The sequence below is a fragment of the Phoxinus phoxinus genome (assembly GCF_949152265.1).
Source record: "Phoxinus phoxinus genome assembly, chromosome: 4".
Classification (NCBI taxonomy): domain Eukaryota; kingdom Metazoa; phylum Chordata; class Actinopteri; order Cypriniformes; family Leuciscidae; genus Phoxinus; species Phoxinus phoxinus.
In genome coordinates, this window is record NC_136879.1 from 15,514,437 (window position 1) to 15,541,869 (window position 27,433).

The window sequence follows — 27,433 nt, forward strand, 5'->3', positions numbered from 1 at the left end:
TACAATTTTGTTTAATTGTACAGCTCTATGGAATACTTGTCTCTGATTGGTCAAATGAAGCATTCTGTTGTCAAATATTTTGTATTTTGACCACTATCCACTACACTAAGTCTACTACATTGTGCCTATGTAGGGCTGCATAACGATTAATCGCAACTAATCGTTTGCAGAATAAAAGTTTTTTGTTTACATCATATATGTGTGTGTACTGTGTATAATAATTATGTATAAATAAATACACAAACATGCATGTATAATTTATTAATCGTTAATCGTTTATTCTGCAAACGATTAGTTGCGATTAATCGTTATGCAGCCCTAGTTGCAAGTCTTTCATATCTCTTTGTATTTGCATAGTAAAATTTGAATTGATAATATCATGATAATTTATTTACTTATTGGTAATAAGTAGTATTAAATAATCCTAAAATAAAATATCAATCAAACAATCACTATAATAAACCTCTTTATGATGAGTGTACTTCATCTTACTGTACTTATGACAACATGAAATTATATTTGTAGCACATTTAATCTTTGTAATGAGATGTAAAACATAATCTTGAGCAGGAAACAATGTTATAATGTTATGTAAAAGAGTTGAACACCCTTGTGAAAAAAGAAGTGTGCTTAATTGTATTGAATGTGCACTTGTAGTGTACTTCAAATCTTAAAAGTATATTAAAAACTATTACTTGTAGATTATATGATATTAATGAAATAAAATGGTCATAGTGAAATAAAGTGAGTACACTATCATGACTGTTTCTTAACACACTTAAGCACACTTTTGTGTCAAATTAAGAATTTTACTTTAAAGTAGCCTACATTTTAAACATTGTTTTAGTAATATTTTGTCATGCTTTAAAGAAGCACACTTATGTTGATGTGTTGATTGACATACTAACACATATGTAAAGTACTTGATTGTAATTTTAACTGTAGTTAACATTTAACTTATTTGATATTACAAGTTAAATATTTATATATAGTAAAAATGCAACTGCTATCATTACAAATGTGCAATAACAAACTTGTATGTCATGTTTAAATACATACAGTATCATACAAGTTTCAATAGAAATAGTATGCTATGTTTTACTATAAATCCTTGCCAATACATTTGGCAGTACACTTTAACATATTTCAAAATGATTCAAATTATGAAATGACATATAAAGATGTACTTAAGTCCTACGATGGGTCAAAAAGCACTCTAGTAAAAGTTCAGTAAATAGCATTTAATATAAAGTCTATTTCATTATTAAAATCTATTTCACAAGGGCACATCCAACTCTGTGAAACTGTGATATTGCTGGTTAATCATTTCGTCTTTAGGTATAACTAATTCAAGTAAGAATTTCTGTTCATGTACCAAATTTCAAATAATTCAGATGAATGATTTGGCACATACAGAATCTATCATATCTTAACATTGAACTGAAAGCTGTAATGAGCATTTCCTGAGGTTCCCTTACCTGACATAGGAAATGTATGACATCCATTGGAGGTATTTTGGGATGGTGTCAAAACTGACAAAGAAGCCTGAAAATAGCAGCACGGGGATGGCTGTCACGGGACCAACAAAAGTTGCTACCTGTCAAGCAAACACAATACTGCATCAGACAAAAGTGTACATTTTCTGTAAATGGCTTTGAAGATTGATTGATAATGAGGCAAATTATTTTGATAAAATCAGGTATATGACAGAACATTACAGGACAAGAAAGAAGTAGAGGTATACTTGTAATGACGTGGATGCTGCTCCTATCAGTAGTCCCAACGACTGTGCAACCAGTGACGTGAGTGTCCCCAAAGCCAGGAAAAGAATGAAACGGACCGCATCTGAAGGTTGAGAAGTCATCCAGTACACTATACTGCAGTACGCCACTGGGAACACCACCTGTGAGGCAGAAAGCAAGTGTTTTGAAGTATCTCCTTTCAAAGAAAAAACTAGCAATTTGACTTTTTTGTTCACAAGTCAATGTTACAAAATTGCTTAGTGGCCTTGAAAATAGATACAGAGAATATCTCCTCGTGGAGTGACTTTGCTTTGCAACTTTGTAAACCTTTTTCATGCTCAAATATCAACATTATACACACTTAAGAAAGACGAAAATGTAAAAAAAGCACAATAGGATCTCTTTAGGATACAAAAAAAAAAAAACCATTTTGTCAGGTTAATGTAAAATTATTGTAGAAACACTGGAATATATCTGATGGGGAAACGCAAAGCCCACTTATGTAATGTTGCAGCGGGATTTGTCCATATTGTGCAAATAGTGATTTGACCTGAAAAGCAAATCCTCTTGAAGCTCCAATAACATGTTTATGCCATAACCATCTTAGTGATTCCCCTTTTTGTTCCACGTTTATCCTGTTATGTGTATGTACTCAATCTAAACCGTATTCTCATCCACTATGTGAATCATCTCAAAAGAGCAAGCTACTTCTCAACTGTTTTATTTGTTCCCTGTTACCTGAAACGGGACGTCCGCCATTGTTTTGGCCAAGTAGTACGCCTTCAGACTGTACCAGTAATTTAGATGTTCTCTCAAAAAGACGCCCATCTCAAGTGGAACTACAACAACAGTCAGAAAGAACGGATTAGCATCCATAGAATATAAATATCATGTTTTTTTCAGTGTTGCAAAGTACAGTAAATGTGCATTAAAGTCTTTCTTGTGTGAGGAATATAATGGACCTTTTTACACAAATTGCACAGACTCACAGGTGAGAACGGTGGGCATCAAAGCTGCGAACATGAGGAACAACATGGAGAAGAACAGGAAGCCAGAGTTGCTAAGGACTTTCTTGGCCTCATTGCCGATGCCCAGGTACAACAGACCGATGAGAATCCCAATCCCAAGATGAGATATGATGCGCAAGTGAGTCAACACCTAAACAGAGAAGAATCATTCTCAAATCAAGCTTATGATCCTTCTGAATTTACAATCAGATTTGATTTTTTTATTTATTTAGGATATACATCTATTTTATTAAGTAGAATTAAAATATAATTCAATTCTGATGACAAACCACTGCAAGTGTATATTCTAATATTTCAGGTTCTAAATGATAACCGTTCAATATGAAAATCCTATGTAATCATTGACACAATATGAGCTATTTACACAAGAAATGGTGATTTGTGTTCCATTTATACATATTTTGGTCACGCTTTACATTAAGGTTCATTAGTTAACATTAGTTAATGCATTAATTAACATGAACTTATCATGCGCATTACATTTGTTACTGTATTTGTTAATGTTAGTTAATAAAAATACAGCTGTTCATTGTTTGTTCATGTTAGTTTACAGTGCATTAACTAATACAAGATTTTAATAAAGTAAATTAATTATATTTACAAACCCAACCATTGGTTTTAAAACTTAATTAAAACATTTAAACCAATGATTGCGTTTGACCCAAACATGGGTTGAAACTACGCAGCATTTTTTAGAGTATAATAATAATTATAATAATAATAATAAAATGGAAAACACTTAATTTCCCAGACTGACACAATTTGGACTAATGCAATCCAGCTGTTGTTAGACATGACCTTGAAACGTAATTGGGATTAAAGATAGTTTTTATTCACATCATTATATAACACTAATGTAAACGCACCTAACCCTGGTTGTAAGCCTAAACTTGACATTAGTTATAAATGTGTCCCTCAAATCTGATGATTGATATTCCAATTAACCAATCAGATTTGATGGACAAGTTTACAGTTAATGATCCAGGAACATGTTGCACTTGGTGAAACCAGGTTCTCCATCTGATGCTCTTCATGACATATGTTGGCTGTGCTGTGTATGTGTCACTAAACGTCCCCACTAGGTGGCGGTGCAGCTTACCGAGTCTCTCAGGATGCTAAGAAAAGTTCTCTTGAAAAGGATGCAAAACTGCGTCAAGCAGCTGGCAGAAAAACTATGGCAACCCTCCGACGACGAGGCGTCCTAAAGAAAATAGGTTCAATTATTACATCTCTCGTGCTAAATTATCTGAGCCAAAAAATACAGAGATGCATGTCTCTCATATGACGTAACACCCACTGCATCATGTTACGTAAAGGCTTCACATGTGTCTGTACATACCTCATCAGATGGTCTGTGCCACAGGAAGGGGTTATGGACCCCATTACCATTCATTTCACTTTTGTAGTCTTTCTCACAGTTCCGTTCCTGGACAGCCGTCACCAGCCGAGCCGTCTGGTCACCGTATTCACCAGAGGCCACTTCCATTACTGGAGAAAAGACGACAAACACTCTCAGACTCGGTTGAGCTGCGTCATGTATTGAGAATGCAGATGCAGATTATTTTCGTTCTCTGGATTGTGCTCAGTATATTATTTATTCATATATAGATGGCGTCCAAAAAACCCAGTTTGCATCTGTCTGGAAAACTTTAAAAAAAACTGTAACAAAAATGAAACTATATAATATATAATAAAAGACATCCTTGCTGAATAGAAGTATTTACTTATTTCTATTAAAAACCTTTAATATCATCATATTGTTTTAGAAAAAATAGAAATTAATACTTCTATTCAGCAAGGATGCACTCAAAAGTAACAGTAAAGATTTTTGCATTGTTACAATATATATATATATGATTGTAAAGCACTTTGGGTGTACAGTAGTACATATGAAAGCGCTATATAAATGCCTCATTATATATATATATATATATATATATATATATATATATATATATATATATATATATATAAAAATAAATGCTGTTCTTTTGAAATTTCTATTCATCAAAGAATCCTGAAAAAATGTATCAGTTTCTATGAAAACATTAGGCAGCATTAATTTTCGAAATGAGCGGCAAATCATCATATTAAAATGATTTCTGAAGGATCATGTGACAATGATGCTAAAAATTCATCTTTATAAATTCTTTCAAATTTTAATAATACTTCACTATATAAGCAGGAGACTTCATCAAAAACATTTTTAAAAATCATACCAACCCCAACATTTTATTAAATTCATTAAAATAGTTTCTGACGGTAAATTTTCACTTGTAAAATTTGAAATGAATAGATGCGCAAGTCACTGAGCTTTTTTTGTGTCAGATTTGATTCACTCGTGTAACTTCTGAAAGCAAGGGCCCAGCAATTCCCGAAAAAAAGTTGTGCTATTTATTTATTTGTTTGCTCATTTTGGACCTCTGTACACTGAGGGTGTCGTTTTCTTACCGAAGTCTGCAGGGTTGTGATAGGTGGGACAGTTGAGTCCCAGTTCTCTGAGATGCGGGATTAAGCTTAACACTTTTCCTCGGTAAATACACTGGCCTTGACTGAGGACATACAGCTGGAGAAAAAAAAAACACCACACCAAGAACCAAGAATGAGGTGTGACAGGCAGTAAAAAACGTCGCAAACACAAATCAGAGTGTAAAACAGTGATCACCTTATCGAAGAGCTCGAAGACTTTAGCGCTGGGCTGGTGGATTGTGCATATGACTGTCCGTCCACCCCGAGCGAGAGCCTTCATCAGCGAGACCACCTGGAAGCAGGAGGAGCTGTCCAGTCCACTGAAGGCCGAGAGAAAACAGCGGTCACAACGGCAGTAGCACACACACATTCACAAGCTGTGGTGCTCCGATGCAGACAAGGTTCAAGTCTGTAACGATTATTATGTACAGATTTCCTTTCCTCCTTTTTCTTCTAAGAAATTATCAAGTTTATCAATACTTTCCATTCTAATAGAATTGTATTATATTACAGTATTAAACTTATCCCATGCTCGTGAGAAACTATTGCTATAAAAGTTTTTTTAGCGTGCTCATGCATTACAATTTCGGTTTTATCTATACTGTCTATAACATATTTCCTTTGTGTGTCACTGCCATTTTACTATGAACAAAATGGATGTGTAACGGAGGCCAGCTAGTAGTCGCTGTGCGAGTCTTTAGCCTCCTTGTTAGAACGCCTGACTCTCACGCCGGAGACCCGGGTTTGAGGCCCGCACAGAGCGGGGCGAGTAGGACCCGGGTGGAGGGGTTATATTGGTGCCGTGACCCGGGTGGGAGTGAGGTTAAGGGGGGTGAGTGTAACGGAGGCCAGCTAGTAGTCACTGTGCGAGTAAACCTCACTCCTCTGATATCAATCGGCGCTCTAGCGACAGACGCTGGAGGCTGCAGCCTCCTTGTTAGCACGCCGGAGACCCGGGTTTGAGGCCCGCACAGAGCGGGGCGAGTAGGACCCGGGTGGAGGGGTTATATTGGTGCCGTGACCCGGGTGGGAGTGAGGTTTAGGGGGGTGAGTGTAACGGAGGCCAGCTAGTAGTTACTGTGCGAGTAAACCTCACTCCTCTAATATCAATAGGCGCTCTAGCGACAGACGCTGGAGGCTGCAGCCTCCTTGTTAGCACGCCGGAGACCCGGGTTTGAGGCCCACACAGAGCGGGGCTAGGACCCAGGTGGAGGGGTTACAGATGCACATGAATTATTAAAGATCTGTTTGCTCAAAATGTGGCTTTCGGCAGTATACCGCTAATATCATGCGCCGTGATACAAAATTGCTCTAAATGTAGCCTTTGTTAGGGCAGAATAAGCTTTCTCATATCAAGGCCTTATGTCCACTTTAAAGGAATAGTTCACTTAAAAGTAAAAATTCTGTCATCATTTACTCACCCTCAAGTTGTTTCAAACCTGTATGCTTTTCTTTATTTCGTTGAACACAAAAAAATATTTTTTTGTAGAGTATGGTTAACCAAACAGTTGATGGACCCCCCTTTTTCCCCCCTACTGTGGAAGTCAATGGGGTCCATCAACTGTCTGGTTACCCACATTCTTTACAATATCTTCGTTTGTGTTCAACACAAAAACTAACTTTATTTTCTAAAATAACTACCGGTACAACTGAAAATAACGAGAACAACAACAACAAATAATAATAACAAAAACGACATATACCTATTTAACTATTTAATGATACGAAAATAACACTGATACTTATTATTTTTGTATTTACTATATGATAATTTAGCATACTTCTGCAATACATAACAATGTGTCCTTGCGATATCACTTAAGTGTCAAGTCAGAGGGCTGGACAAGGTTAAAGAGGTGAGATTAAATCCTAATCTTGACCTCGCTCTATCAAAGCCATATTAGACGCTGGATAAAGTGGAAGATTAAGTGTCCTTTTTAAAAGGACAGGATAATACTTTAGTAGCTGTCGATATAGCAGTGCATTCAAATAATATCATAGCACATGCTACACGCAATTTGCTAATTGGATATTTATCTAATGCACAGGGAAATATTATTCCTTTGAGCCATTAAAGTGTCCACTTAACCAAACACAGCTCTGTGACATCTTATATTAATGATAATGGTCCTGGTCTTATGCAACCTATAGAAGCTGATGCCACATGTTTTGATTTCCATGAAGGAGAATCTGTTTATCCTTGGATAAGCATGGTAATCGTATAAATGCGATTTACAAAGTATTGTTTTAAGCCGAATTGACTTTAGTATGCGCTCTCCAGAGAATCAGAGAGTCGTTTTTGTTCTTAGAGGGTAAAAGCCCGGGAGAGAAACGAAAGCTTAATAGAGTCCGTAGAGACCAGGTCTCAACGGTCCCATCTGGGCAAAGCCTGTAAGTGAATATGCAATGAAATTGCATTCGCGCATTACAAGGACATAACAGAGAAACCTCATGGGTAACAGCTTTTCAACAAGAGATATATTTGGCTCAGGAACGTCACTTCGCTTTATGGCCATGCATTATATATCACTGTAAAACATGTTTTTTTTGTCATTTTAGTGGTAAAAGACTGTTAATGGTAAGTTGCCTTGTTATATACAGTGGAAAATCTGTAGAACCAATGGGACATTTCATTAAATTTTCCTGTAAAATACTGTTAAATGTGCAGATTTTGAAAGTAAAACCAATCAATCCTCTTATACTTTACAGTGAAAAAGCACATTCTCACAATTCCCTGATTGACACTTTACATTTGATGGTATATTAAAGGTGCTGTATGGAGTTTTCAGCAGCATCTAGCGGTGATGTTTCAGATTGCAACCAATACGTTTACAAGCGAGTGCTCGTGCGTGTGCTTTCTTTTGTTTTTTATTATTATGTGGAGTTTGTGTTGGAGTCTGTGTTGTGCTAGTCGTTTCCTAGTATTAGCAGACTCCATGTCATAAAGTTGCAGTGTCGTCGCTGTTGAGTGCAAAGTCAGTAGACGAGACGAGAGGCGAGACGCTCGGGAGCGCGCATGCAGGTCTCAGTCACGTCACTGGATTTCGCGGCAAATCCGACCCGGAGACTTCACATAGAAATAGGAATACTTGCTTTCAGAGGTAATAGCAAAACCAGCCAAGTGGATCATTTTATTGTGAGATTACAACCCCTTCACACACAGGTAATAAAAAATGGATTCATTTTAGTAGAAAAACTCAATACAGCACCTTTAATTTAAATAGGTACTTTTCCAGTTAATTTTTGTTATAATTGATGTACTGTTACATCTTATTTTGTTAAATTAATGTTTATTGTATTATTTTAGAGTCATGTGTGTTATCATGATAGTTTTTTGTGGTTGTGTGTGCATGACACTTCTATGTGTATTTATTTCAGCTTGTTCATCATGTGTCTCCTTTACCAACTGCATTATTATGGTGGCTATCAGTATATTATACAGGTAAACAACAGATTTTATTACTTTAGATGGAATAGTAACATTATATCAGTTAAATGTGCAGTAAGAGATTTCTGAGAAAGGCGGTTGTAAGTGGATCAGATCGAGCACCACAACACACTTGTAGCCAATCAGCAGTTGGGGGCGTGTCCACTCGTGATGGGGGAGGAGAGAAAGTGAGCCAATCAGCAGTTGGGGGCGTGTCACTCGTGATGGGGGAGGAGAGAGAAGTTTGAAAAAAGACTGTAGAAAGAGAGATGGCTGAGAGACATTACAAAAGAGAAAAGGTCAGAGGAATATCACTGGGAAAAAAAGGGGTTAAGATCAGACAAGAGCTTTAGAGCCCGCATTAATATTAGAAAAGCTTTCCAGCGCTGGAGAGACCTAAACGGGAAGGCCTTAAAAAATGCAGAGGTTGTGTTGTTTCTGCTCCAGACGTGAGTAACAGATATGTTAGACAATATATGCTGTTGTTGTAATGTTAGCTATAGTAACAGGACAGTTTGGAGTGTCATTGCATTATTTTGCAGCATTATTTTTGCTTCATTTCAGCAATAATAAAGAGACATCCACTTTCGCATTGAGTGTTCATGCATTTTAGGGGCAGAGCAATGAAGGGAGGGGTGTGTTTGTTCGGGTTGGTTTTCAAATATCAACAGTGTTTCTCAGAAATCGCTTACTGCACCTTTAATGAAATATATAGTTTTTTTTTAATGAAAATTTAAGGTCAGTTTCGTTAAACCTAAAATGTTCCTGCTGTGCTTTTTAAGGTAAAGTTCAGGCACTTACGGTGCCTTTTTAATTTTTTAACCATAAATTTAATTTGTTTATTTTTTTTACAGTGTAATGTGTGTACATGGAGGGGCTCACCTGGTGGGCTCATCAAAAAACATGACGGGCGGGTTGTTGACGAGCTCCAGGGCGATGGCCAAGCGCTTCCTCTGGCCTCCGGACAGGTTGGATGTGCGCGTCTTGGCACATTCTAACAAGCCGAGTGCAGTCAGGATTTCCCGTACCTAGAACAACAGCATGTCATGTGGAATAAGGACTGGAATAAGGACAATGCATGCACATGCACCTACACATCTACACTACCGGTCAAAAGTTTGTGGTCGGTAAGAATTTTTAATGTTTTTTTTTTTTTTTTCATTTATTTGATCAAAATACAGTAAAATAGATATATTGTGAAATATTTGTATTACAAATAACAGTTTTTTTATTTCAGTATTTTTTTAAATGTGATGTAAGGTTGAATTTTCAGCATCATAACTCAGTCTTCAGTGTCACATGATCCTTCAGAAATCTATGCTGATTTGCTGCTCAAGAAACATTTCTGATCATTATCAAAGTTGAATGTTGAACAACTTATTATTTTTGCTGCTTATTATTTTTGTGCAAACTGTGATATATTTTTTTATGATACTTTGATGAATAGAAGGATAAATACCATTTATTTTAAACCGAATTCTAATGTGACAAGTCTTTGCTGTTACTTTTGCTCAATTTAATGCACCCTTACTGAATAAAAGTATTTATTTCTTTCCCAAAAACAACAAAAAAAAAAACATTTTGAACGGTAGTGTACACGTTAACTGTAAGTTCACCAGTTAGGACACATTCCTGAAACAGCATCCGTGTCGGTCATGCAACAACAATATTATAAGCCAATCAGGTCACGTTTAAGGCACCCATGGCTGACCTTTAGCATAAAGATTAGTCCGTACGTACATAACCGGGTGAGAAACTTCACACGGCTCTCGCTTACCATTTCACGTCTGCCTTCATCCTTTTCCTGGAGTTTGAGATTAGCTGATACCTGAGAAGGCAGAGTGAGTGATTTAGATCATGATGAGCATTAGCCGATAACAGAGGGATTTACATCAACTCAACAACACAACAACAGCAATTACACGAGACATATTCCTGTGAAACTAGCGGTGACAGCTAATTATATGTTTATTTTTAAGTTTGTGTACGTTACATTTACCATGAGGTAATGTGCTTGCTTTTAATAATGTTCTTTTCTTAACTAAATATTAAACAAATAGTAACAAAAGCTACACGCAATGTAAAACTAATTTTATGTATTACTTGAGTAATTTGGGTTACACTTTATTTTAAGGTGTCATTGTTACAGTGTAATTATACATGTAAGTACTGAGTAATATTAATGAACTACATGCACTTACTATAGGGTTAGGGTAGGATTCGGATTTGGATGAGGGTTAGTTCATCATAATTTACTGTTATTACTACGGTAAGTACATGTAACATATGTAACAAGGACACTGTAAAATAAAGTGTTACCGTAATTTTTACTGTACTTGAGTACTACTTAAAGTAAATGCTTGTGCTTTTACTTAATGCTATTTGCAACAATATTTACTCTTTACAATTTCATCTACCCTGAAGTGTGCTGTACTAAATGTGCACTCATAGTGTACTTCAAATCTTAAAATTATATATTCTAAACTGTACTTACAAATACCAATGAAATAAAATGTATGCTAAAGTGTACTTCTTTTTGACAAGGGCAGACCTTCAGAGCAGCCATTAGTTTACTTGTCATCATATCTGACAATGAATGTAAATTTTACAGAAAATATGTTAGGACATTGGGTTCAGTGGACAGTCATGACAAATTGCATTGTTTGATTAATTCATTTTCCTGAATGACTTTGAAAATGTCTGTAGTTAGAAGCATTTTTATAACACTTTTTTTGTACTTTTGAATTTTTATATAAATAAATGTGGAAACTTCAACTATATCTTTACTCAAGTACCTTTAGCTCCAGATACTTGAGACTTTTAATTGAATGGGGATTCCAGCATGCACTAATGCGGCTCAATGAGATGATCTCAGCAGACACGTACCATCATGGCTTCCTGTACGGTGAGGTGTGGCAGTAACATGTCGTCCTGCATGATGTAGCAGGACACTTTCCTGAAAGATCGCAGATCTCTGGGCTGCCCGTTTATCAGGATCTCCCCCTTCATGCCCGTTTCCCTGTGTGATGAAGCACATCCTCACTGTCTTTTGTAACGTCAACACAGAACAACCATTTATGGTCTCCCCCACATGTCAAGTAATTGCTGTATTCATTCAGCATCAACACTCAGACATATTGCTTTAGCATCAACACTGAGACATAATTGCTTCAGGCATTCTTAATTTGTAAACTGCTTTGCATAAAAGTATCTGCAAAAATAATACATTTAAATAAGTAATGAACAGCTTCCAGTGGAAGATACAAAAAAAATAACCCAAATGTATAATGATTGTGCTGGATGTGTCAACACTTTCATGGCAATTCGTAACGATTTTAGGTTTCGGCGAATTGGTGGCGAAATCGTATAAATACGTGTTTGTACAATCTGCTTATGCCCCACTAAGGGTTGGGGGTTTGCACTCTTAAAGAAATAATCAATTTTAAATGTAAGTAAATGTAAGTTTTTTAGCTTATAGTAATGTGTTAGCCTTAAGGTTATGAATAAGCTGGTGTGTTCCAAAACAATGTCAAAATTGTTCAAAACTAAGCATTCAAAACTCACTTCCGCTAAAATGTATCATGGATTTTTATGACATCATATCTTCTGTCCAATCAAATGCTCTCTAGAATATAAAGCTCCGCCCCCTATGCTATAAACACCACCTGGCCAAAGCGACCGTTGACACGTCGCGGAGCAATATGGGTTGGAGAAGTGTATTCGGTTGCTCAAACGCTCCAGTTTTATTCCGTTTTCCAACTGTACTTTAATTAAGAATGAAATGGCTAGAATTTATTCACACCTCTACTATTGAATCCAGTGTATCATCAGCGCTCCGATTCGCTTCCATGGGGCTGTCAAGTATGACCTGTAGTCTGTGAGGTTAACTAAACGCTATTGGCTATTTGAAAAGGGGGAGGAGCCATTCAATATGTCCCGCCTTAGCTTCTGTTTCAGTGGAAATTACGTCAACACTTCAAACAAAGCTGCGCTTTCCAAGACACTTAAGGTTCTATATGAGAAGAAATGTCTTAAATGATTGGCAATACTATCATGTTTAACGGGTTACCAATTTGCCTAAATGTAAAAGAGTTAGTGCTGGAAGCTTCATGTGGTCATACTAACCTATAACCCGCTAGAATGTTCATTAACGTAGACTTCCCAGCTCCCGAGGGTCCCATGATGGCCACCAAAGCGCCGCTGGAGAAGTTCCCAGAGATCCCTTTCAGGAGAGTCTTGTAACCTGAGACAAGGAGGAACAGAGAAAGAGCCGTGTGAGAAACCTTCCACAGTCCGGACAATAAGCACAATGAGAACCTGAGCTGCTCCTCCCAATCATGTGATGACCCTGCCAAAATCCCATTCAAGTTCTCCTGCTTACATAATGGTCAGTTTGAAAAGGGATATTTGTTTGTTCACTGTGGGTTTCTGAACATTTCCAGGTGAATGAACATGTTTGCTGGTATCTATGGATAAACCCTGTTCTTATCTCGATCTGACCTGTTCCTCTCAGTGTACCTTTTTGTCTATAACTTTAAAAGAATAATGGGCTGATGCTATAACCTTTCTACAATACCTATTCATTTTCTTTTGTCAGGGTGTATAATGCATTCTTCACCATATTACGCTGCTTTGTGTGCAGATTTGTAAGCAACATTGCTCTGTAGGTTCTTGACACTATAGCCCCAAAGAGCATTTGAACGTTTACTTACTTAAAGTGTATGAATTTTATTAGTTCATTACAATTTTTGGTTGCATTAGACTACAAGAGCGACATGTCCCATTAAGTTAATAAATAAAGAGTCCAAATGTTTTGAAACAAGCACGCAAAATTACTAGAAAACAAGCATTTGTTTAACTGCATTTTTTAAATTCAAAATCTTAAAGTTACTGAGATAAAGTAAAGTCCCCTTTCAGACACGTCAGTTCACTCGCCAGCCATCTTGAAAACGCTCTCGGCAGCTGCTTTCATTCATGCTAAATCTACTACTTAAATCACTTATTATGTCCCTTTTCACAAGATGTAAAATAAGTGTTAAGCAAGTGTATGTGAAGTTTTAGCTCAAAATACCCCACAGATAATTTTTTACAGCATGTTAAATTTTGATTTTTGGGGGGCTGAGAAAAACGCACCATTTTAGTGTCTCTCCTTTAAAAGTTAATTAGATGCGGTTCCACGCACAGGGGGCGGAGCCTAACCAGCTCGCCTCAGAGCCAGGACAATCTCATCTCACAGAAAGATGATGATATCAAAACAGAAACTCAAAGTAACGGTGTTTGAGTCGGACAATAATGCCCACAGAGCTAGAGAATATAAAGTGCTCGCTCTCACTTTCATTTCTGCCGCGATCAGTAACGTTAGTCCTGTCGCTCCGGAGACTGTACGCTGGATCATGAGAGTAGTTGTACTGATCAATCCTCGAGTAACAACGAGAGTAAATGAAGACTGCTACATTTATTCTAACATCCAAAAAACGAAACACCTCAATCGCTTTCGGAGACATTCTACTGCTTCTCCAGCGTCGAAACAATGGCGGACTGTGTCCAGCTCACTCAGGGCGGGTCTATGCTCAAACTACAGTGTCAATCAACAGTCGTGGGCGGGGCTTGTGCAATTCTATGTCACATTGCATTGATTCTGAGAACGGCTCGTTCTGAGACAGTGCTTATGATTTATGGTGATTTTTAAAAAAAACACTGGTTGTATTTTTATCATTATAGGGTGGTTGTGTATACACACTGCCAACACACATTTATGTTCAAACACCATGTAAAAGTGAATTTTGTGCCTTTAAAGTGCCCTTTAAAAAAAAATACTATTATACATTTTAAATCAGTAATAGAATCTGAATTGTACAGCATTGTTTGTATATTTGTTTCCATCTGACTCATATGCAGAGTAGAGCAGAGTGCAATTTATGTTTTATAAACTGAAAAATCTATATTCATGAAATGTTTGCTTGAAATGTTTGAGTTTGAAATTATTATCCCGAGAAAAAAAAACCTCTGCTTTTAGTTTCACAGCTTCAAATGATTGCAATGTGCTACAAAAGTCATTGAAAATGGAGTCATTTATTTCAATCTCTGCACTTAAAAAACTATTAGGGAGTGTTTTTATCACAACTTGTGAATGTTTTAAATGAATGTGTGTGTGTGTGTGTGTGTGTGTGTGTGTGTGTGTGTGTGTGTGTGTGTGTGTGTGTGTGTGTGTGTGTGTGTGTGTGTGTTGTAATATGCTAGTATGTCCTTCAGGAGATCTTAATTCTCCTACCAGGCTGTCGTTGAAAATAAACTTGTTCTTAAGTGACTTACCTGGTTAAATAATAAATATTATTATATAATAAATACATAATAATGTGTGGGGTTGTGCTATCTTTCATAGGATTATGTTATCTAATGCACTGACATCTGTACATTTTAAGTACCAGTAAATAGTTTTTGGGATGATTATAAAGCCTTGTGAAAAATAAGTGTACTAGTCGTGTACTTTAAATATTAACTTTTTTAAAACAACTGTAACTGCATATAGTGTTTCGTGATAATGAAATAAAATGCCACTTAAGTGTACTTTGTAATATTATCAAATTTTACTTTAAAGTAGTCAATAATCGTATCCCTTTGATCACTAATTTTTGATCACAAAATGACACATCTAAACGTTTTTTTTTTTCTGTGAACTTTTTTTCATGCCTAAAAATAGCTTGCATGTGTTTGGTTCACCGCAGTTTTAAAGAGAAAATTATCAGCAATGGTGTTGACTTATGAATATGCACATGGTTTGTCTTAAGGCGAGACATGGCAGGCAGGTTTTTTTTCACTGGTCAATTTTGAGATTTTGGCCTATTTGTCTTTAATAACATGTCTTCTTTCAGACTTGTGGTGAAAAGTCCAAAATACACATTTAGGTCTTTATTTCACTACACTTTGTCTATTTGCGTCTGTAGATTTCTCTGAAATGCAACAAAAGTTGGCGTTCTAAATCAGCGCGCTGCTCCGCGATCTCTCTCTGCTTCCTTTTAAGCATATTAAAAACACATAGACATATAAACATCATTAAAGTACATTTTAAGTGTTTTACTAATCTTGTATAATGATTTAAAGAAGTACACTTATTTTGATGCGTTGACTAACACTAAAGCACATGAAAGTACTTGAAAGTATTTTAATGTAATATATTTTAAACTGAATTGCAGCTTTATCACAAATGTGTAATATTTCCATATACGTTTCAATAGAAATTACATTAAAATATATTTCAGTTTTACCATAAATACTTGTCAGTATGACGTAGAGCACTTTACTCATATTTCAAATACAATAGAGATTTATTAACAATAGTAGTTTAGGTAACACAGTATTTTACAGTGTCCTTGTTACGTTACATGTACTTACCGTAGTAATAACAGTAAATTATGATGAACTAACCCTCAACCAAATCCGAATCCTACCCTAACCCTATAGTAAGTACATGTAGTTACTTATTATTACTCAGTACTTAAATGTATAATTACACTGTAACAATGACACCTTAAAATAAAGTGTAACCAAAGTTTATTAAACTACACAAAGATGCACTTACGTCTGACTCTAAAGTTCAGCTAATCGCATTTAAAATAATTTTACACTACAATACATTTTCATTGAATTGCAATTAACATGCACTGAGTTGGGAAATGTTTTGTGTACGGAAAAGAGGACATCTACAGGATGACCGATCGTAACCTGTTATTTATCCAGTGTCTGCGGCTGAGATGCTAATCCAGTTGATTGCAGTGGCTGCCAGCTTAATTGGATTGTGCTTACAATCCGTCAGAGCAATACACAAATACCTCTGACCTTCTCTGTCCTCTTTTAGCGCAGGATCCCATGGCTTCTCCCTCTGATCATGCGCTATAGTAACCCCACCAAAGGCGCATCACACTACACTGTAAAAAATTATTGTGATTTTAACGGTAAAAGACTGTAAAAATGCTACAGTGAAAACCTGTTAATTGGTTAACAGAAAGTTTCCTTACTATATACGGTAAATAACTGTGATAGATCTAATGGTACATTTAACGTAATTTTACTGTAAATTACCTTTAAATTTACAGTTTTTGAAAGTTAAAAAGAACAAATCGTATAATTTACAGTGAAAAAACTTAAATTGACATTCCCACAATTCCATGCGTAGTTTTTTTCTTATCAGTGATGTACATTAGGGTTTTATGTTACATTTAATGTTGTAAAATTCATATTTATTGCGTTTTTTAAAATGTAATGTGTGTTACTATGATGGTGTTTAATGTTTGTGTGAATCACACTGTGCAGCTTCTATATATTAGTATTAACTGCTTGTGATGAGCTTTGATTGATCATGTGACTCTCATCACTGCTGTGATTGGTGGTTGTCAGCGTACTACAATGGTACAAACAGATATTAATACTTCAATAGATATTAACATTATATCAGAGAGTGAAATACGGTTTATTACTGTAAATTTGAAGTTAGGTCTGTAAAACCTAAAATGTTGCTACCGTATTTTATACGGTAAATTTCTGGCAACCGCAGCTGCCAGTATTTTACTGTAAATTTACCAGATATTTTTTTACAGTGTATTTATTTCTGAAATGGAAGAGCATGGTCTCTAGGTGAAGCCAGCTGGTAAGCAAATAAAGGCAGGATGGTTTTGCTTGGCGCACCTAACGTGTGCTGCATGTCAACAGAGGAGAGAGATTTCCCTGGCCACGAGGGACAAGGGTTACTTTGAGTCACGATCAAGTGTGCTGTATGATAACATCACTGTTTTATTTGCACCACGACTTAACGCCCCGATATACTTCAAGCTATACTTCAAGTGTGACGCCATTTCAGGCCAAAACCAACTTTCCGGAAAACATTCAAATTGCTTGGCAAACACAAATTCCAATGACCTGTGGGGTTAGATGCAAGTTTGACCGGTAGTCAAATGAAGTGCCGACAAACATTCGCATCCCACGTGACCAATGAAGAGCGTCAGCAATGTACTTAACATTCATGTTCATTTTGTATTGAGACTTCCACTGGTCCATGATTATATAACACAGAAAATAAAGTCGAGTCATTATGATTTCAGCCGCATTATTTTTATTCCCCCCCCCCCCCCCCCCCCCCCACAATTATCTAATGTATGACTGTAACTTTCAGCTTTATATGACTTTGTCTTTTTCACTTTATTTTAAAAAATTTTTTTGTCAAATACATTTTTTTCTTGCGCAATTTCAGCTGCACAAAAACAGTCAGTTGTTATGCTTAATGTTGCAAACTGGTATTTGTCATAATTTTATTTTAATTCATCAATCTCATAAACACACTGGTTTGTAGCAATTAGTTTTACCGTTAAGTGCACTTTGTTGTTTTTTACCTATGCGGCTAATAAATCGGACGTATCGCATATTCATATTAAATAGCTTACTTCTGCGTTGAAGAATAAGGTGGACAGACTAAAACAAAATGGTTTCTTCATTTTATGACTATAGAAAAACCTACCACCTATAGAACAAGATCATACTGGCTAGTCTACGCAAACAAATAAGTACCATCGTATTATTATGATTTCTTATGGTTTACAGCGGTATACGTTAGTAGAGTCATGGTATCAGATTTTAATTCTATGGTATTTTGAAAAGTACTGAAATTGACATATCATGGTCTCTACATACATGGCACTTCCAAGAACGCCATGATGGTACTTGGCCAAAACACCATTGTAGCGCCAGAAAAACATGCCCAAAAAACATATTAGTACCATGCTAATGTTTGTAAGTGTTTAGACATTTACCATGTACAGTCGAACATGCGCCGTGCTGATACCATGGTATACTTATGAGTACCATGTAGATGCCAGAGAACATGTCAATCATTCAGTGGCATGGTATACAGTATATATTACAGTACGTACTTTTCACTGATTATAAGGAGATACGAAACATGGCAGTGCAGAACTTTGCATGGATCGTGTTCAACATCATTGTCAATGCTGAATCATGCTCTTGGCGACAATTTACCGTATAGTTATTTAGACATAACTCCTTATCTATTTGTTACAGTGCAGGTTCAATGCCTCCTTATCTATTAGTTACAGGGCAGGGAAATAAGTTTTGGAAAGAGCTTGCTAAGTGTTTCTGTGCTGTAGCATATACATCAGTTGATTTATTGCAATACTAATAAAAAGTGCCATTCAAAACAACACTGATTCCCCTTCCAGTGTTACAGACCGATATTTTGACCTTTTTTGACCTATGTAGGCAGATCTCATTGGGTAATTGAGCCAAAGCTATTAGGCCTCCTTGGCAAACACCTCACTTTCTCTACAGCAGGTTTGCACATGTTGTTCTCTCAGCGTGAAATCTGGGAGATACTACTACAGCGAAAATCATCAGCCAGGGTGAAGAAATACTAAAGGAGGAGGAGAGGAGACACCACCGAGTTCACTTTGGTCTGGTTCATGCTTCAGTTGGCTAGGCATTGATGTTATTTTCTGTGACATTTTCACCCCTACCGGAGGTTACTCAAGGCTGTGCGAGGTTCTTTAAATGCTATTAAAAGCTCGACTAAAACAAACATCGTGCAGAAGTTAGTCTAAGGCATGCATAAAGTACACAGAATATGAGTTTCAAGCTACAGCATTCTTATATGCACATTGCAAGTACTCAAATTGACATGGAAAGCACCCATACACAGTTTTTAAGCAAATGCTAATGACCCAGTTTACACATGCAAGTCTTTTTTTATATATATGGTAGCTAAACAGCCCATATACAAAGAGAAGAGAACATGCATATACCCATATATCTCTTTTAAAAACTTAGTGTGTGATTAATTTCGCTTCCTTTTCACCAGGGACACCTTCACAGGGTTTGAGTAATGATGAATAGCTTTTCTCTGTGCTGACCAGGTGACCTTCAAATAGCTATAAAGTTGTGGTCATGTGACCTTGACAGATGAGTCGTCACAACTTTTCAGGTCACAGAAACGACACCGGAAACAGACCGATCACGGATTGCACTATTAGATATGCATGATACAATCATTGGCAATGAATCCATAATGTTCAAATTATTCCAATGTTTCCAATGAGGCCCCAATATTTGGAAGAAATCTGATGACAACATCAAGATTCAACTAATTCAACAAATTCAAACTTTTATGTAAAATGTAATGTACGTCTACTGCCAGGGTCATACGTCTAAGCATGTTAACAGAATACTTTATTTTGCAGAACAGGTACAATAAATGAAATAATAAATTAGCTAAACTGAGTGTCACTGTACGCCGACCCTTGCCAGCTGTTATATTATCAATATATACAACGTATAAGAGAAAATGTAGCTGAAAATTATCTCATAAACACATAAACACAGTCAGCAACACTGATCTATAAACTTTTGTTTAAAACATTTAAATACACATGCAGATAACATTTAGACTATTTCATAATAAAGTGCAATTTTTTATGTTAATTTAGTAGATCCTGTGAACATGTGATGTGTTATGATACGTGATGAAGACGGGAAAGTCAGGGTTGATCAGAACAGAGACACGTGCATGTTGTTTGTTATTTTTCAGCGATTGAATATGGAGTTGACAATCTACATCCAGGATATTCTGCCAAGTTATGCCTCTCGACAGAAGTGTGTGCCTCCTCCTCCTCTCGCACGAGCATCTCTCATTAGCAGCCTTATCTTCACAAGTGCACAGCTGACGGTTTCTTCCTTCTCCGCAGCTCAAGGCGGAGGTTACTGCAGTTTATTGACCGATAGTAACCGGCTGTTAGAGCCGCTGCTCTCTCTTTCCTCTCAGTATGGATTACAAAGATTTGTTAGACAGCTCAAAGGCCCGGTTTCGATGGCAATCAATTGATAATAAACAGCCCGTCGCTCTCGATTCCTTTTCAGTAAAGCAAAGCTGGAATCATATCGCTAACATGTCATGGACTTGCTTAAAGTCAACATGAAATCAAAACCGTCCCTGCTGTATGTAATTTCCTATACATGTTTAAGGTGTAAATGATGAATAAGGTGCACAATTATTCCACAGAAACCAAAAAAGAAACAGTATATTACTAATACTGTTGTTTCTTCTGTAAGTAGCATATACCGTGTTAATGTGTATGCATTGAATACATAAATGAGCAACTAAATCTGCCTTAAAGTGCAGTGCAGAGCAAAGTACACTAGGGCTGCAACAACTATATATATCGATACAATCGATTATTATCGATAATGAAAATAATTGAAAATGAATTTGACTCGGAAACCATCAGTCAGTCACGTGGCTTTACAGTAGTGAATAGACAATTTCTATGGACAAAACGCACATTGAAAACAGCGAAGGACACAGAGTGCGCTGCTGTGTGAAAGGAACATGATCCGAGTTGTCCGAAACATGAGAACGTGATTCAAACTAAAGCATTTAATCCTGCATGTTGTTTATTTTTCAGTGAAAATAGTCATTTATAATAAATGCAAATAGTTGAACTTAAGAGCGCTTTTTTGACCCAAGTAGGACTATTTCATAATTACTTCTATTGTCTTTGAAAAATGGTTAAAGTGTACTGACGAATATATTGACAAAAATGTATTTAAACAGTTGCTGGACCCCATTGACTACCATAGTATGAAAAAAAATACTATGGAAGTCAATGAGGTCCATTAACTGTGTGGTTAACCATATTCTGCAAAATATCTTCTTTTGTGTTACACGGAAAAAAGAAAATCAGGTTTGGAACAGGATGCGGCTGAATAAATGCTGATGTTTTGGTGAACTATCCCTTTAAAGAAGATTTAAACTTTAAATTTTCAGTGATGCCCGCAGTTGGAATCATCATCATAAAAAAAGAGCTTATATTTTATATGCATAATTATATTTTAGTGCTCAAATTATATTATTGATGAACAATTTCTTTTAAGAAGCAGGTTAGATGTTCTCAGTTGACTGGAAATTCTCAGAGCAAAACTGTACATTTCTCTGACTAAGCATTGGGAAACAAAACACACAATTAATAAAAATATTACTGACGTTTTGAACTGGGTTGACTCTTTGTTTGGAGGGAAGGAAACATTTTAGAAAATAAGTGTTTACCAAATTCTACATTATTATTGGTTAATTTTGCTTTCTAAAGACTGGTCAGAGATCATGAGATTTATTTCGAATTTCGATAAGTTATTATTTACTTTATGGCAGTGGCTATTTGCACTAAGTGTCAATGCTGAATCATGCCTAGATGTATAGGCTACAATTAGCCACACCAAGGGCCAGATTTACTAGCAGCTTGCGCCAGTGAAAACACTCTTTTGGCGTTAAAAAAACATTTTTTAGGAATTACTAAAGACTTACTTAAGGATAGTTTTTAAACCAAGGTGATTTACTAAGGTTTGCGCTCATCAATTTACAATTTACGCCAGTATTTACCGCCCAAACAAAGCAAGTCTTAAACCAAACGCTGACTGGTAGATTGTGTTGGTCATTATGGAAATGATCCGGCTGCGTCTGTGTTCTTTAAAGTTCAGTATAGATCACGGGCTGAACTTTCCACTCCCATCGGCACTGTTTTGGAATTGAGTGCTTTGCTAATTTGCCCTGTTTAGTAAATCTGGCCCTAAGGCAGCATTTACATTACATGGTTCAAGTGACCCAATTCCAATTTTTCCTCCCATGTGGCACAGATTGGACGTGGCCCATGAATGTGTAAGCAGGAAAAGAGCGCATGGATTCCCATATTCTCAGAGCGGTTTCAGGCCTCATTCGTACGTGGAAATAAATCTAAATGAATAGGATACGTGCATCTGCATGTGAGCGGACTGATCGGATAATTCCCTGTCAACGCGAGTCGTACGTCATTGAAAAAGCGTCAGAGGCGAATGACATCAACTCAGGTGGACACCAACCGTGATCACATGACTCTTTTCAATGGCGCAATGGAGGACGAAGCCTCAATCCAATGTTTTGCTGACCTTTAGAGCTTGTGTTATCGTTTCATCTGGGTCCATTGCAAATCACGCCATTTTTCCTTTTTGACCCAGGTCAATATGTCTACCTTGGGTCGTTTCACCAAGTGTATACAGTAAATGCAGATACCGGACATGGGTCACTTTTAAAAGAAGATGTATGCTGGCCATCAAAAAAATATAGTCAACGGATATAGTCAACAATTCAGAATTGGGCATCAAAACCTGCAGTGTAAATATAGTACAAATAGAGTTAAATCCTATTTACATGTAAATAGTGGAAGATACTACTGTATATTTGCACCTCAGTGTATTGCAATATCGTGTAGAACACTAAGCAATGATAACAACATAATTAGTGTATGTGATTATATTTATTAAAATCATGAATGGATGCTGCCATATTGGGACATTACTTGTCCCTGTCCCTAACTCCATGCCCTACCCTATAAACACTTTACTTCCACTGTTTGACGCTTTTTTTCAACTTTTCGAATATCATCTTAATTTTTATTTAAAATAAACGCCTCTCTGAGCTGATATGCGATTGGAAAACGGAGAAGAATTAGTTCCGAAAAAGGCAGATTCGAACTTTCGGTCGCCTTACTCTCCACTCCACGATCCTGTTATCAGCGTGATTTCTTTTGTAATTGTGTAATAGTGGGAGGAGTTAGTGTAAATATCCTCTGCCCACAAGCTGGGCTTTTTGTACTTGCTGTATATACTTATTTTATTGGATCATTTTGATATAATTTAATATTTTATCAAATACAAGACAGCATTGCAGTCTCTCGCTTTATCAATTAAATTTAGATATATTAGATCACTATTCATTCGTCTTAGCAGAAGGGATGGGTAACACTGAGCAGTGAATGAGCACATCTAAAAATACTTCTGAGCTATAGGGGGAAATGTGAAAAATACAACCTGACAAGTGACAAAATAATTAAATAAAAAAGCAGGAAAACACAAACAAAAAAACAGATTGTAGGATGAAAAGAGCCCATCTCTTGGGCTGAACTCTGCCTTCTGGCTTGGGTCACCGTGATTTTGCTGAGTTAGATGCGGTCCTGGGTCAACATAAAATGTCCTAACCCTATCCCTATTCCTAAACCCATAACTTCTCCCTAAAACCAGAGGGAAATGATAGTGAATAACACTGATGTAGAAGCACATAACCCTGGTTGTAAGCTTAAACTTACATTAACTGTAAACTTGTCCTTCAAATCTGATTGGTTGATTGGAATGTTGTTCCCGGATCAATGAAGATGTTGTCCTTGGTGAACTCACATTCAGGATTTTCTGCCAGTGACAAAACTGCTGCTAATGAACATTTGCTGTATTCCAAGACATTTAAAACCAAACTACAATCCAGATGTTAGCCTAATGAAGACATCACTGTCCATAAAAAATAAATAAAATAAAAACCCTGATCCTTTAAGGTGAACGTAAAAAAAAAAGAGCAAAGCCAAGGCAAAGCGGACAGCTGGGCGGTTATGTCAACCGAAGTGCTTAATTAATGAATTCACTTCAGAGGATAACATCCTCAGACATTCTCAGGATAACATCCAGCAAAAAGGACATTTTTGAAAAAAACTAAAAGCCTAAAACCACTCTTGGCTAATCCATTCAACATCCTACACTCTCCATATCACATGACAATTTATATCTGTATCCGAAACAAATCATTCCCCCTGCAATCAATCCAATTCCCAGAATATTTCCAATAGAAACCAACAAATCCCCTTGCAGCAAATTAAATGAAAACATCCGGCAAGATTAGTTCATTAGTGCAGACATGGACTTTCTCATTAACATTAGTTTGTAGTATGCTTTTAAAACACATATTATAGACATACATTTACTGTGTCCATATCAGTTTAAAAAAAAAAAATCACAGTAAACTACTATTAACTTTTCCAACTATCCTACGCGAGATGGATTTAAATACAGTATGTTGCAGATTTTTTTTTAAATATGAAAGATGTAATGGAGTGCACAAAGACATATACAGTATGTGAGTCCCTATGTTTGTGAAAAAGAAGTTCACCTTAGCATACTTTTTAACAGAGCACCTATTATAGAAATAATATACTTTAAAAGAATATACGAACTGAATGTGATGTTTTCAGACAGAATATGATTCTTTTTCAGAATATGATGTTTTCAAATGGAAATATATTATAGTTTAAATTGATAGTAAATGTAATTAGCTGAATAGTGAACTTTGGTCAATTAAAATATGGTCAATTAAAATATACTGTATCATCATTTATTTTGAGACTTGTATGTCATGTGTGTCACATTTGTAATGATGAAGTCGCAATTGAGTAAATTAATATTTTCTAAAGTGTATTACGTGAAATGTACTATTACTTATATTTACTTGTGTGCTTTAGTTATGTAACACAATAAAGTGTATGTTAAAGCACAACCTTTACACAACCTCTTCAAAAATGACATTTAAAGTGCTTCGGGGCTTGAAGTGTCAAACATTACCTTTTTTCCTCCACCACGGGCCTTCAGGAACCGAGTACGAGAGGTCTTTGAATTCGATGTTGACTGCGGGTCTGCGGGGGAGATATGAAAACCGCTGGGCTTCGGTCAGATTGTTCTCAACTTTTTTCAGGTGTCCGTGCAACAGTGGCGTTTGCTGACTGCCGACAGGCTTGGATATCATTTCATCAATGGACACACACACGGTTCTAGGGTCTAGCATGAGATCCGGAGGTCCATTGGTATTCTGAGGATGGAAAGAGAGAACGCTTATGTAATACACCGCAGCCTTGAGGGAAAAGACCGGAGGATTGTACTTAGAACTCAAACTTGACTTAGAACTCAAAATTTCTGCAGGCAAATTTCTGATGTTCAGAGTCAAGTGTCAAGTATAAAAGTATAAAATATCAGTATCAAGGATAAAATGAACAAGTGTAAGAAGTGTATTAATACACACACACACACACACACACACACACACACACACACACACACACACACACACATACACACGGTTTCCATGTATTATGGGGACATATAATGATTTTTATACTGTACAAACTGTATATTCTCTCCCATTAAACTAACCCTAAATCTACCCATCACACAAAACTTGTTTTGCACTTTTTTTTTTGCATTTTTACATTTTCAATAAACATTGCTTAGTATGATTTTTATGATTGTTTCCTCATGGGGGCCAAAAAAAAAAAAAATGTTTCCATGAGGTCAGAATTTACTGGTTTTGACTATATTTGTGGTCCCCATAACATAGGTAATACCAGGAACACACACACACACACACACACACACACCCTAAATTTGTTGTAAATTTGTACATACCAATAAAAAGTAGCAATGTCTCTTGTAAACAATTATATATGGTATATTTCAAAGTAAGTACATCGGAGTACCATGGTATATCGAAGGACCATGCATTTGCTCTCTAATGCCATTACTGTACTACTGACAGTATTTTTTATTTTATTTTTGTATTAAGAAGAATAAGCAATAAGCATCAACACCACATATAACATATATGTATAGTAATATGTAGCATAAAATAAAAGTTTATCAGAAATGCATGTGAAATATAAAGAGAGACAACCTCTCTCTCTCTCTCTCTCTCTAACCACACACGGCAGATGAGGTTACTATCGGACAAAGCTTATTCTAAGCTCAGAGGAAAAACAAAAACAGTGATGGCTAAATGTGAGTTTAATGCAGTAATGTGTTCCTCCATATTAAAACTGTATGATGTAATATAAAAGGATATTAAAACATCATCATCACAAATGAAATTGTAAGAATTTACCAAATTAGTGCTGGCATATACGTTTTTCTATTTATATATTAAATGTATATTTATATTCAACATTTAGCAACTTATCATGCATTAGAAATATCTTTGCATTGGTATGCAGTCTGACACCAGGACAGTCATGTGAAGACCTGACTATCTGTGCACGGAGTCAGTAAAGAGGGTTACTCGGGTTCACTAATATCAATCAAGCATGTTTTAAACATAGTTTATTAACGCAGCTAAATGTGTTAAGTATTAAATGGTTAAATAAAAAATGTATACATATATATATAATATATATATATATGTATATTTTTTTTATTGTTGACTATAGGCCTATATATATATATATATATATATATATATATATTACACACACACATATATACATGCATACATATAGATAAATAGATATCAATGAGATAACAATCTTACCATTATGATGGAGTTGGTGACTGCAGTATTGTTGACTGAAAAGGCTGCCATAAGACATGCCATTCCTTTAAAATGTGCAGCGACTAAATCCGATTCTGGCCAATGCAGTGAGATCTCGCATTTGTTTGGTCCTCAGCGGCTCCTCCGAGTCTTTCACGCGCTCCTCGCGATGTTATTGTTTACAAGAGCCGTACCTGCGCGCGGTGTTCAGAAGGTGACGTCACCATAACCGTGCGGTCAGGACAGGACAAGACACACACACGGGACGCGTTTTTGCGATGAAAGGGAACACACGACACGGGGAAAAATCGGTGAGGTCTTGAGGTGCGTTTTAAAAAGCGGAACTGTTTTCAATAAACGTCGTCTAACGCTAAATAAACGGACGCTAAATAGAACGTAATAAAGCCTAGTCAGTAGCCTAAGCTATAATATTGTATATAGGCTATATATATATATATAGGCTAGTATATTTTATATATGTAGGCTATCTATATTTTATCAATTCCATAGATAGAAGTTCAATATAGCCAAATAGCCTATGCCTTGTTCAACTTTTCATTCTACCAAT

At 36.3% G+C, this 27,433-nt stretch overlaps 1 protein-coding gene across 2 annotated transcripts in view; it reads right to left on the minus strand.

Moving 5' to 3' along the window:
• abcg1 (ATP-binding cassette, sub-family G (WHITE), member 1) overlaps positions 1-27,433 on the minus strand; it is a 30,396-nt gene extending 2,963 nt beyond the window's left edge. Inside the window, exons 1-14 of one of the 2 annotated variants that reach the window (XM_079609821.1) lie at positions 26,866-27,433; positions 25,134-25,377; positions 12,792-12,909; positions 11,553-11,685; positions 10,444-10,494; positions 9,549-9,694; positions 5,436-5,559; positions 5,222-5,336; positions 4,110-4,258; positions 3,870-3,971; positions 2,732-2,900; positions 2,481-2,581; positions 1,745-1,903; positions 1,479-1,597 (exon numbers count right to left, since the gene is read on the minus strand). In XM_079609821.1, the coding sequence (XP_079465947.1) occupies positions 1,479-1,597; positions 1,745-1,903; positions 2,481-2,581; positions 2,732-2,900; positions 3,870-3,971; positions 4,110-4,258; positions 5,222-5,336; positions 5,436-5,559; positions 9,549-9,694; positions 10,444-10,494; positions 11,553-11,685; positions 12,792-12,909; positions 25,134-25,377; positions 26,866-26,928 (1,793 nt within the window). In that variant the 5' untranslated portion in view covers positions 26,929-27,433. Of the gene's footprint in view, positions 1-1,478; positions 1,598-1,744; positions 1,904-2,480; positions 2,582-2,731; positions 2,901-3,869; positions 3,972-4,109; positions 4,259-5,221; positions 5,560-9,548; positions 9,695-10,443; positions 10,495-11,552; positions 11,686-12,791; positions 12,910-25,133; positions 25,378-26,865 lie in introns of both variants that reach the window. The other variant, XM_079609820.1, reaches the window with a different exon arrangement.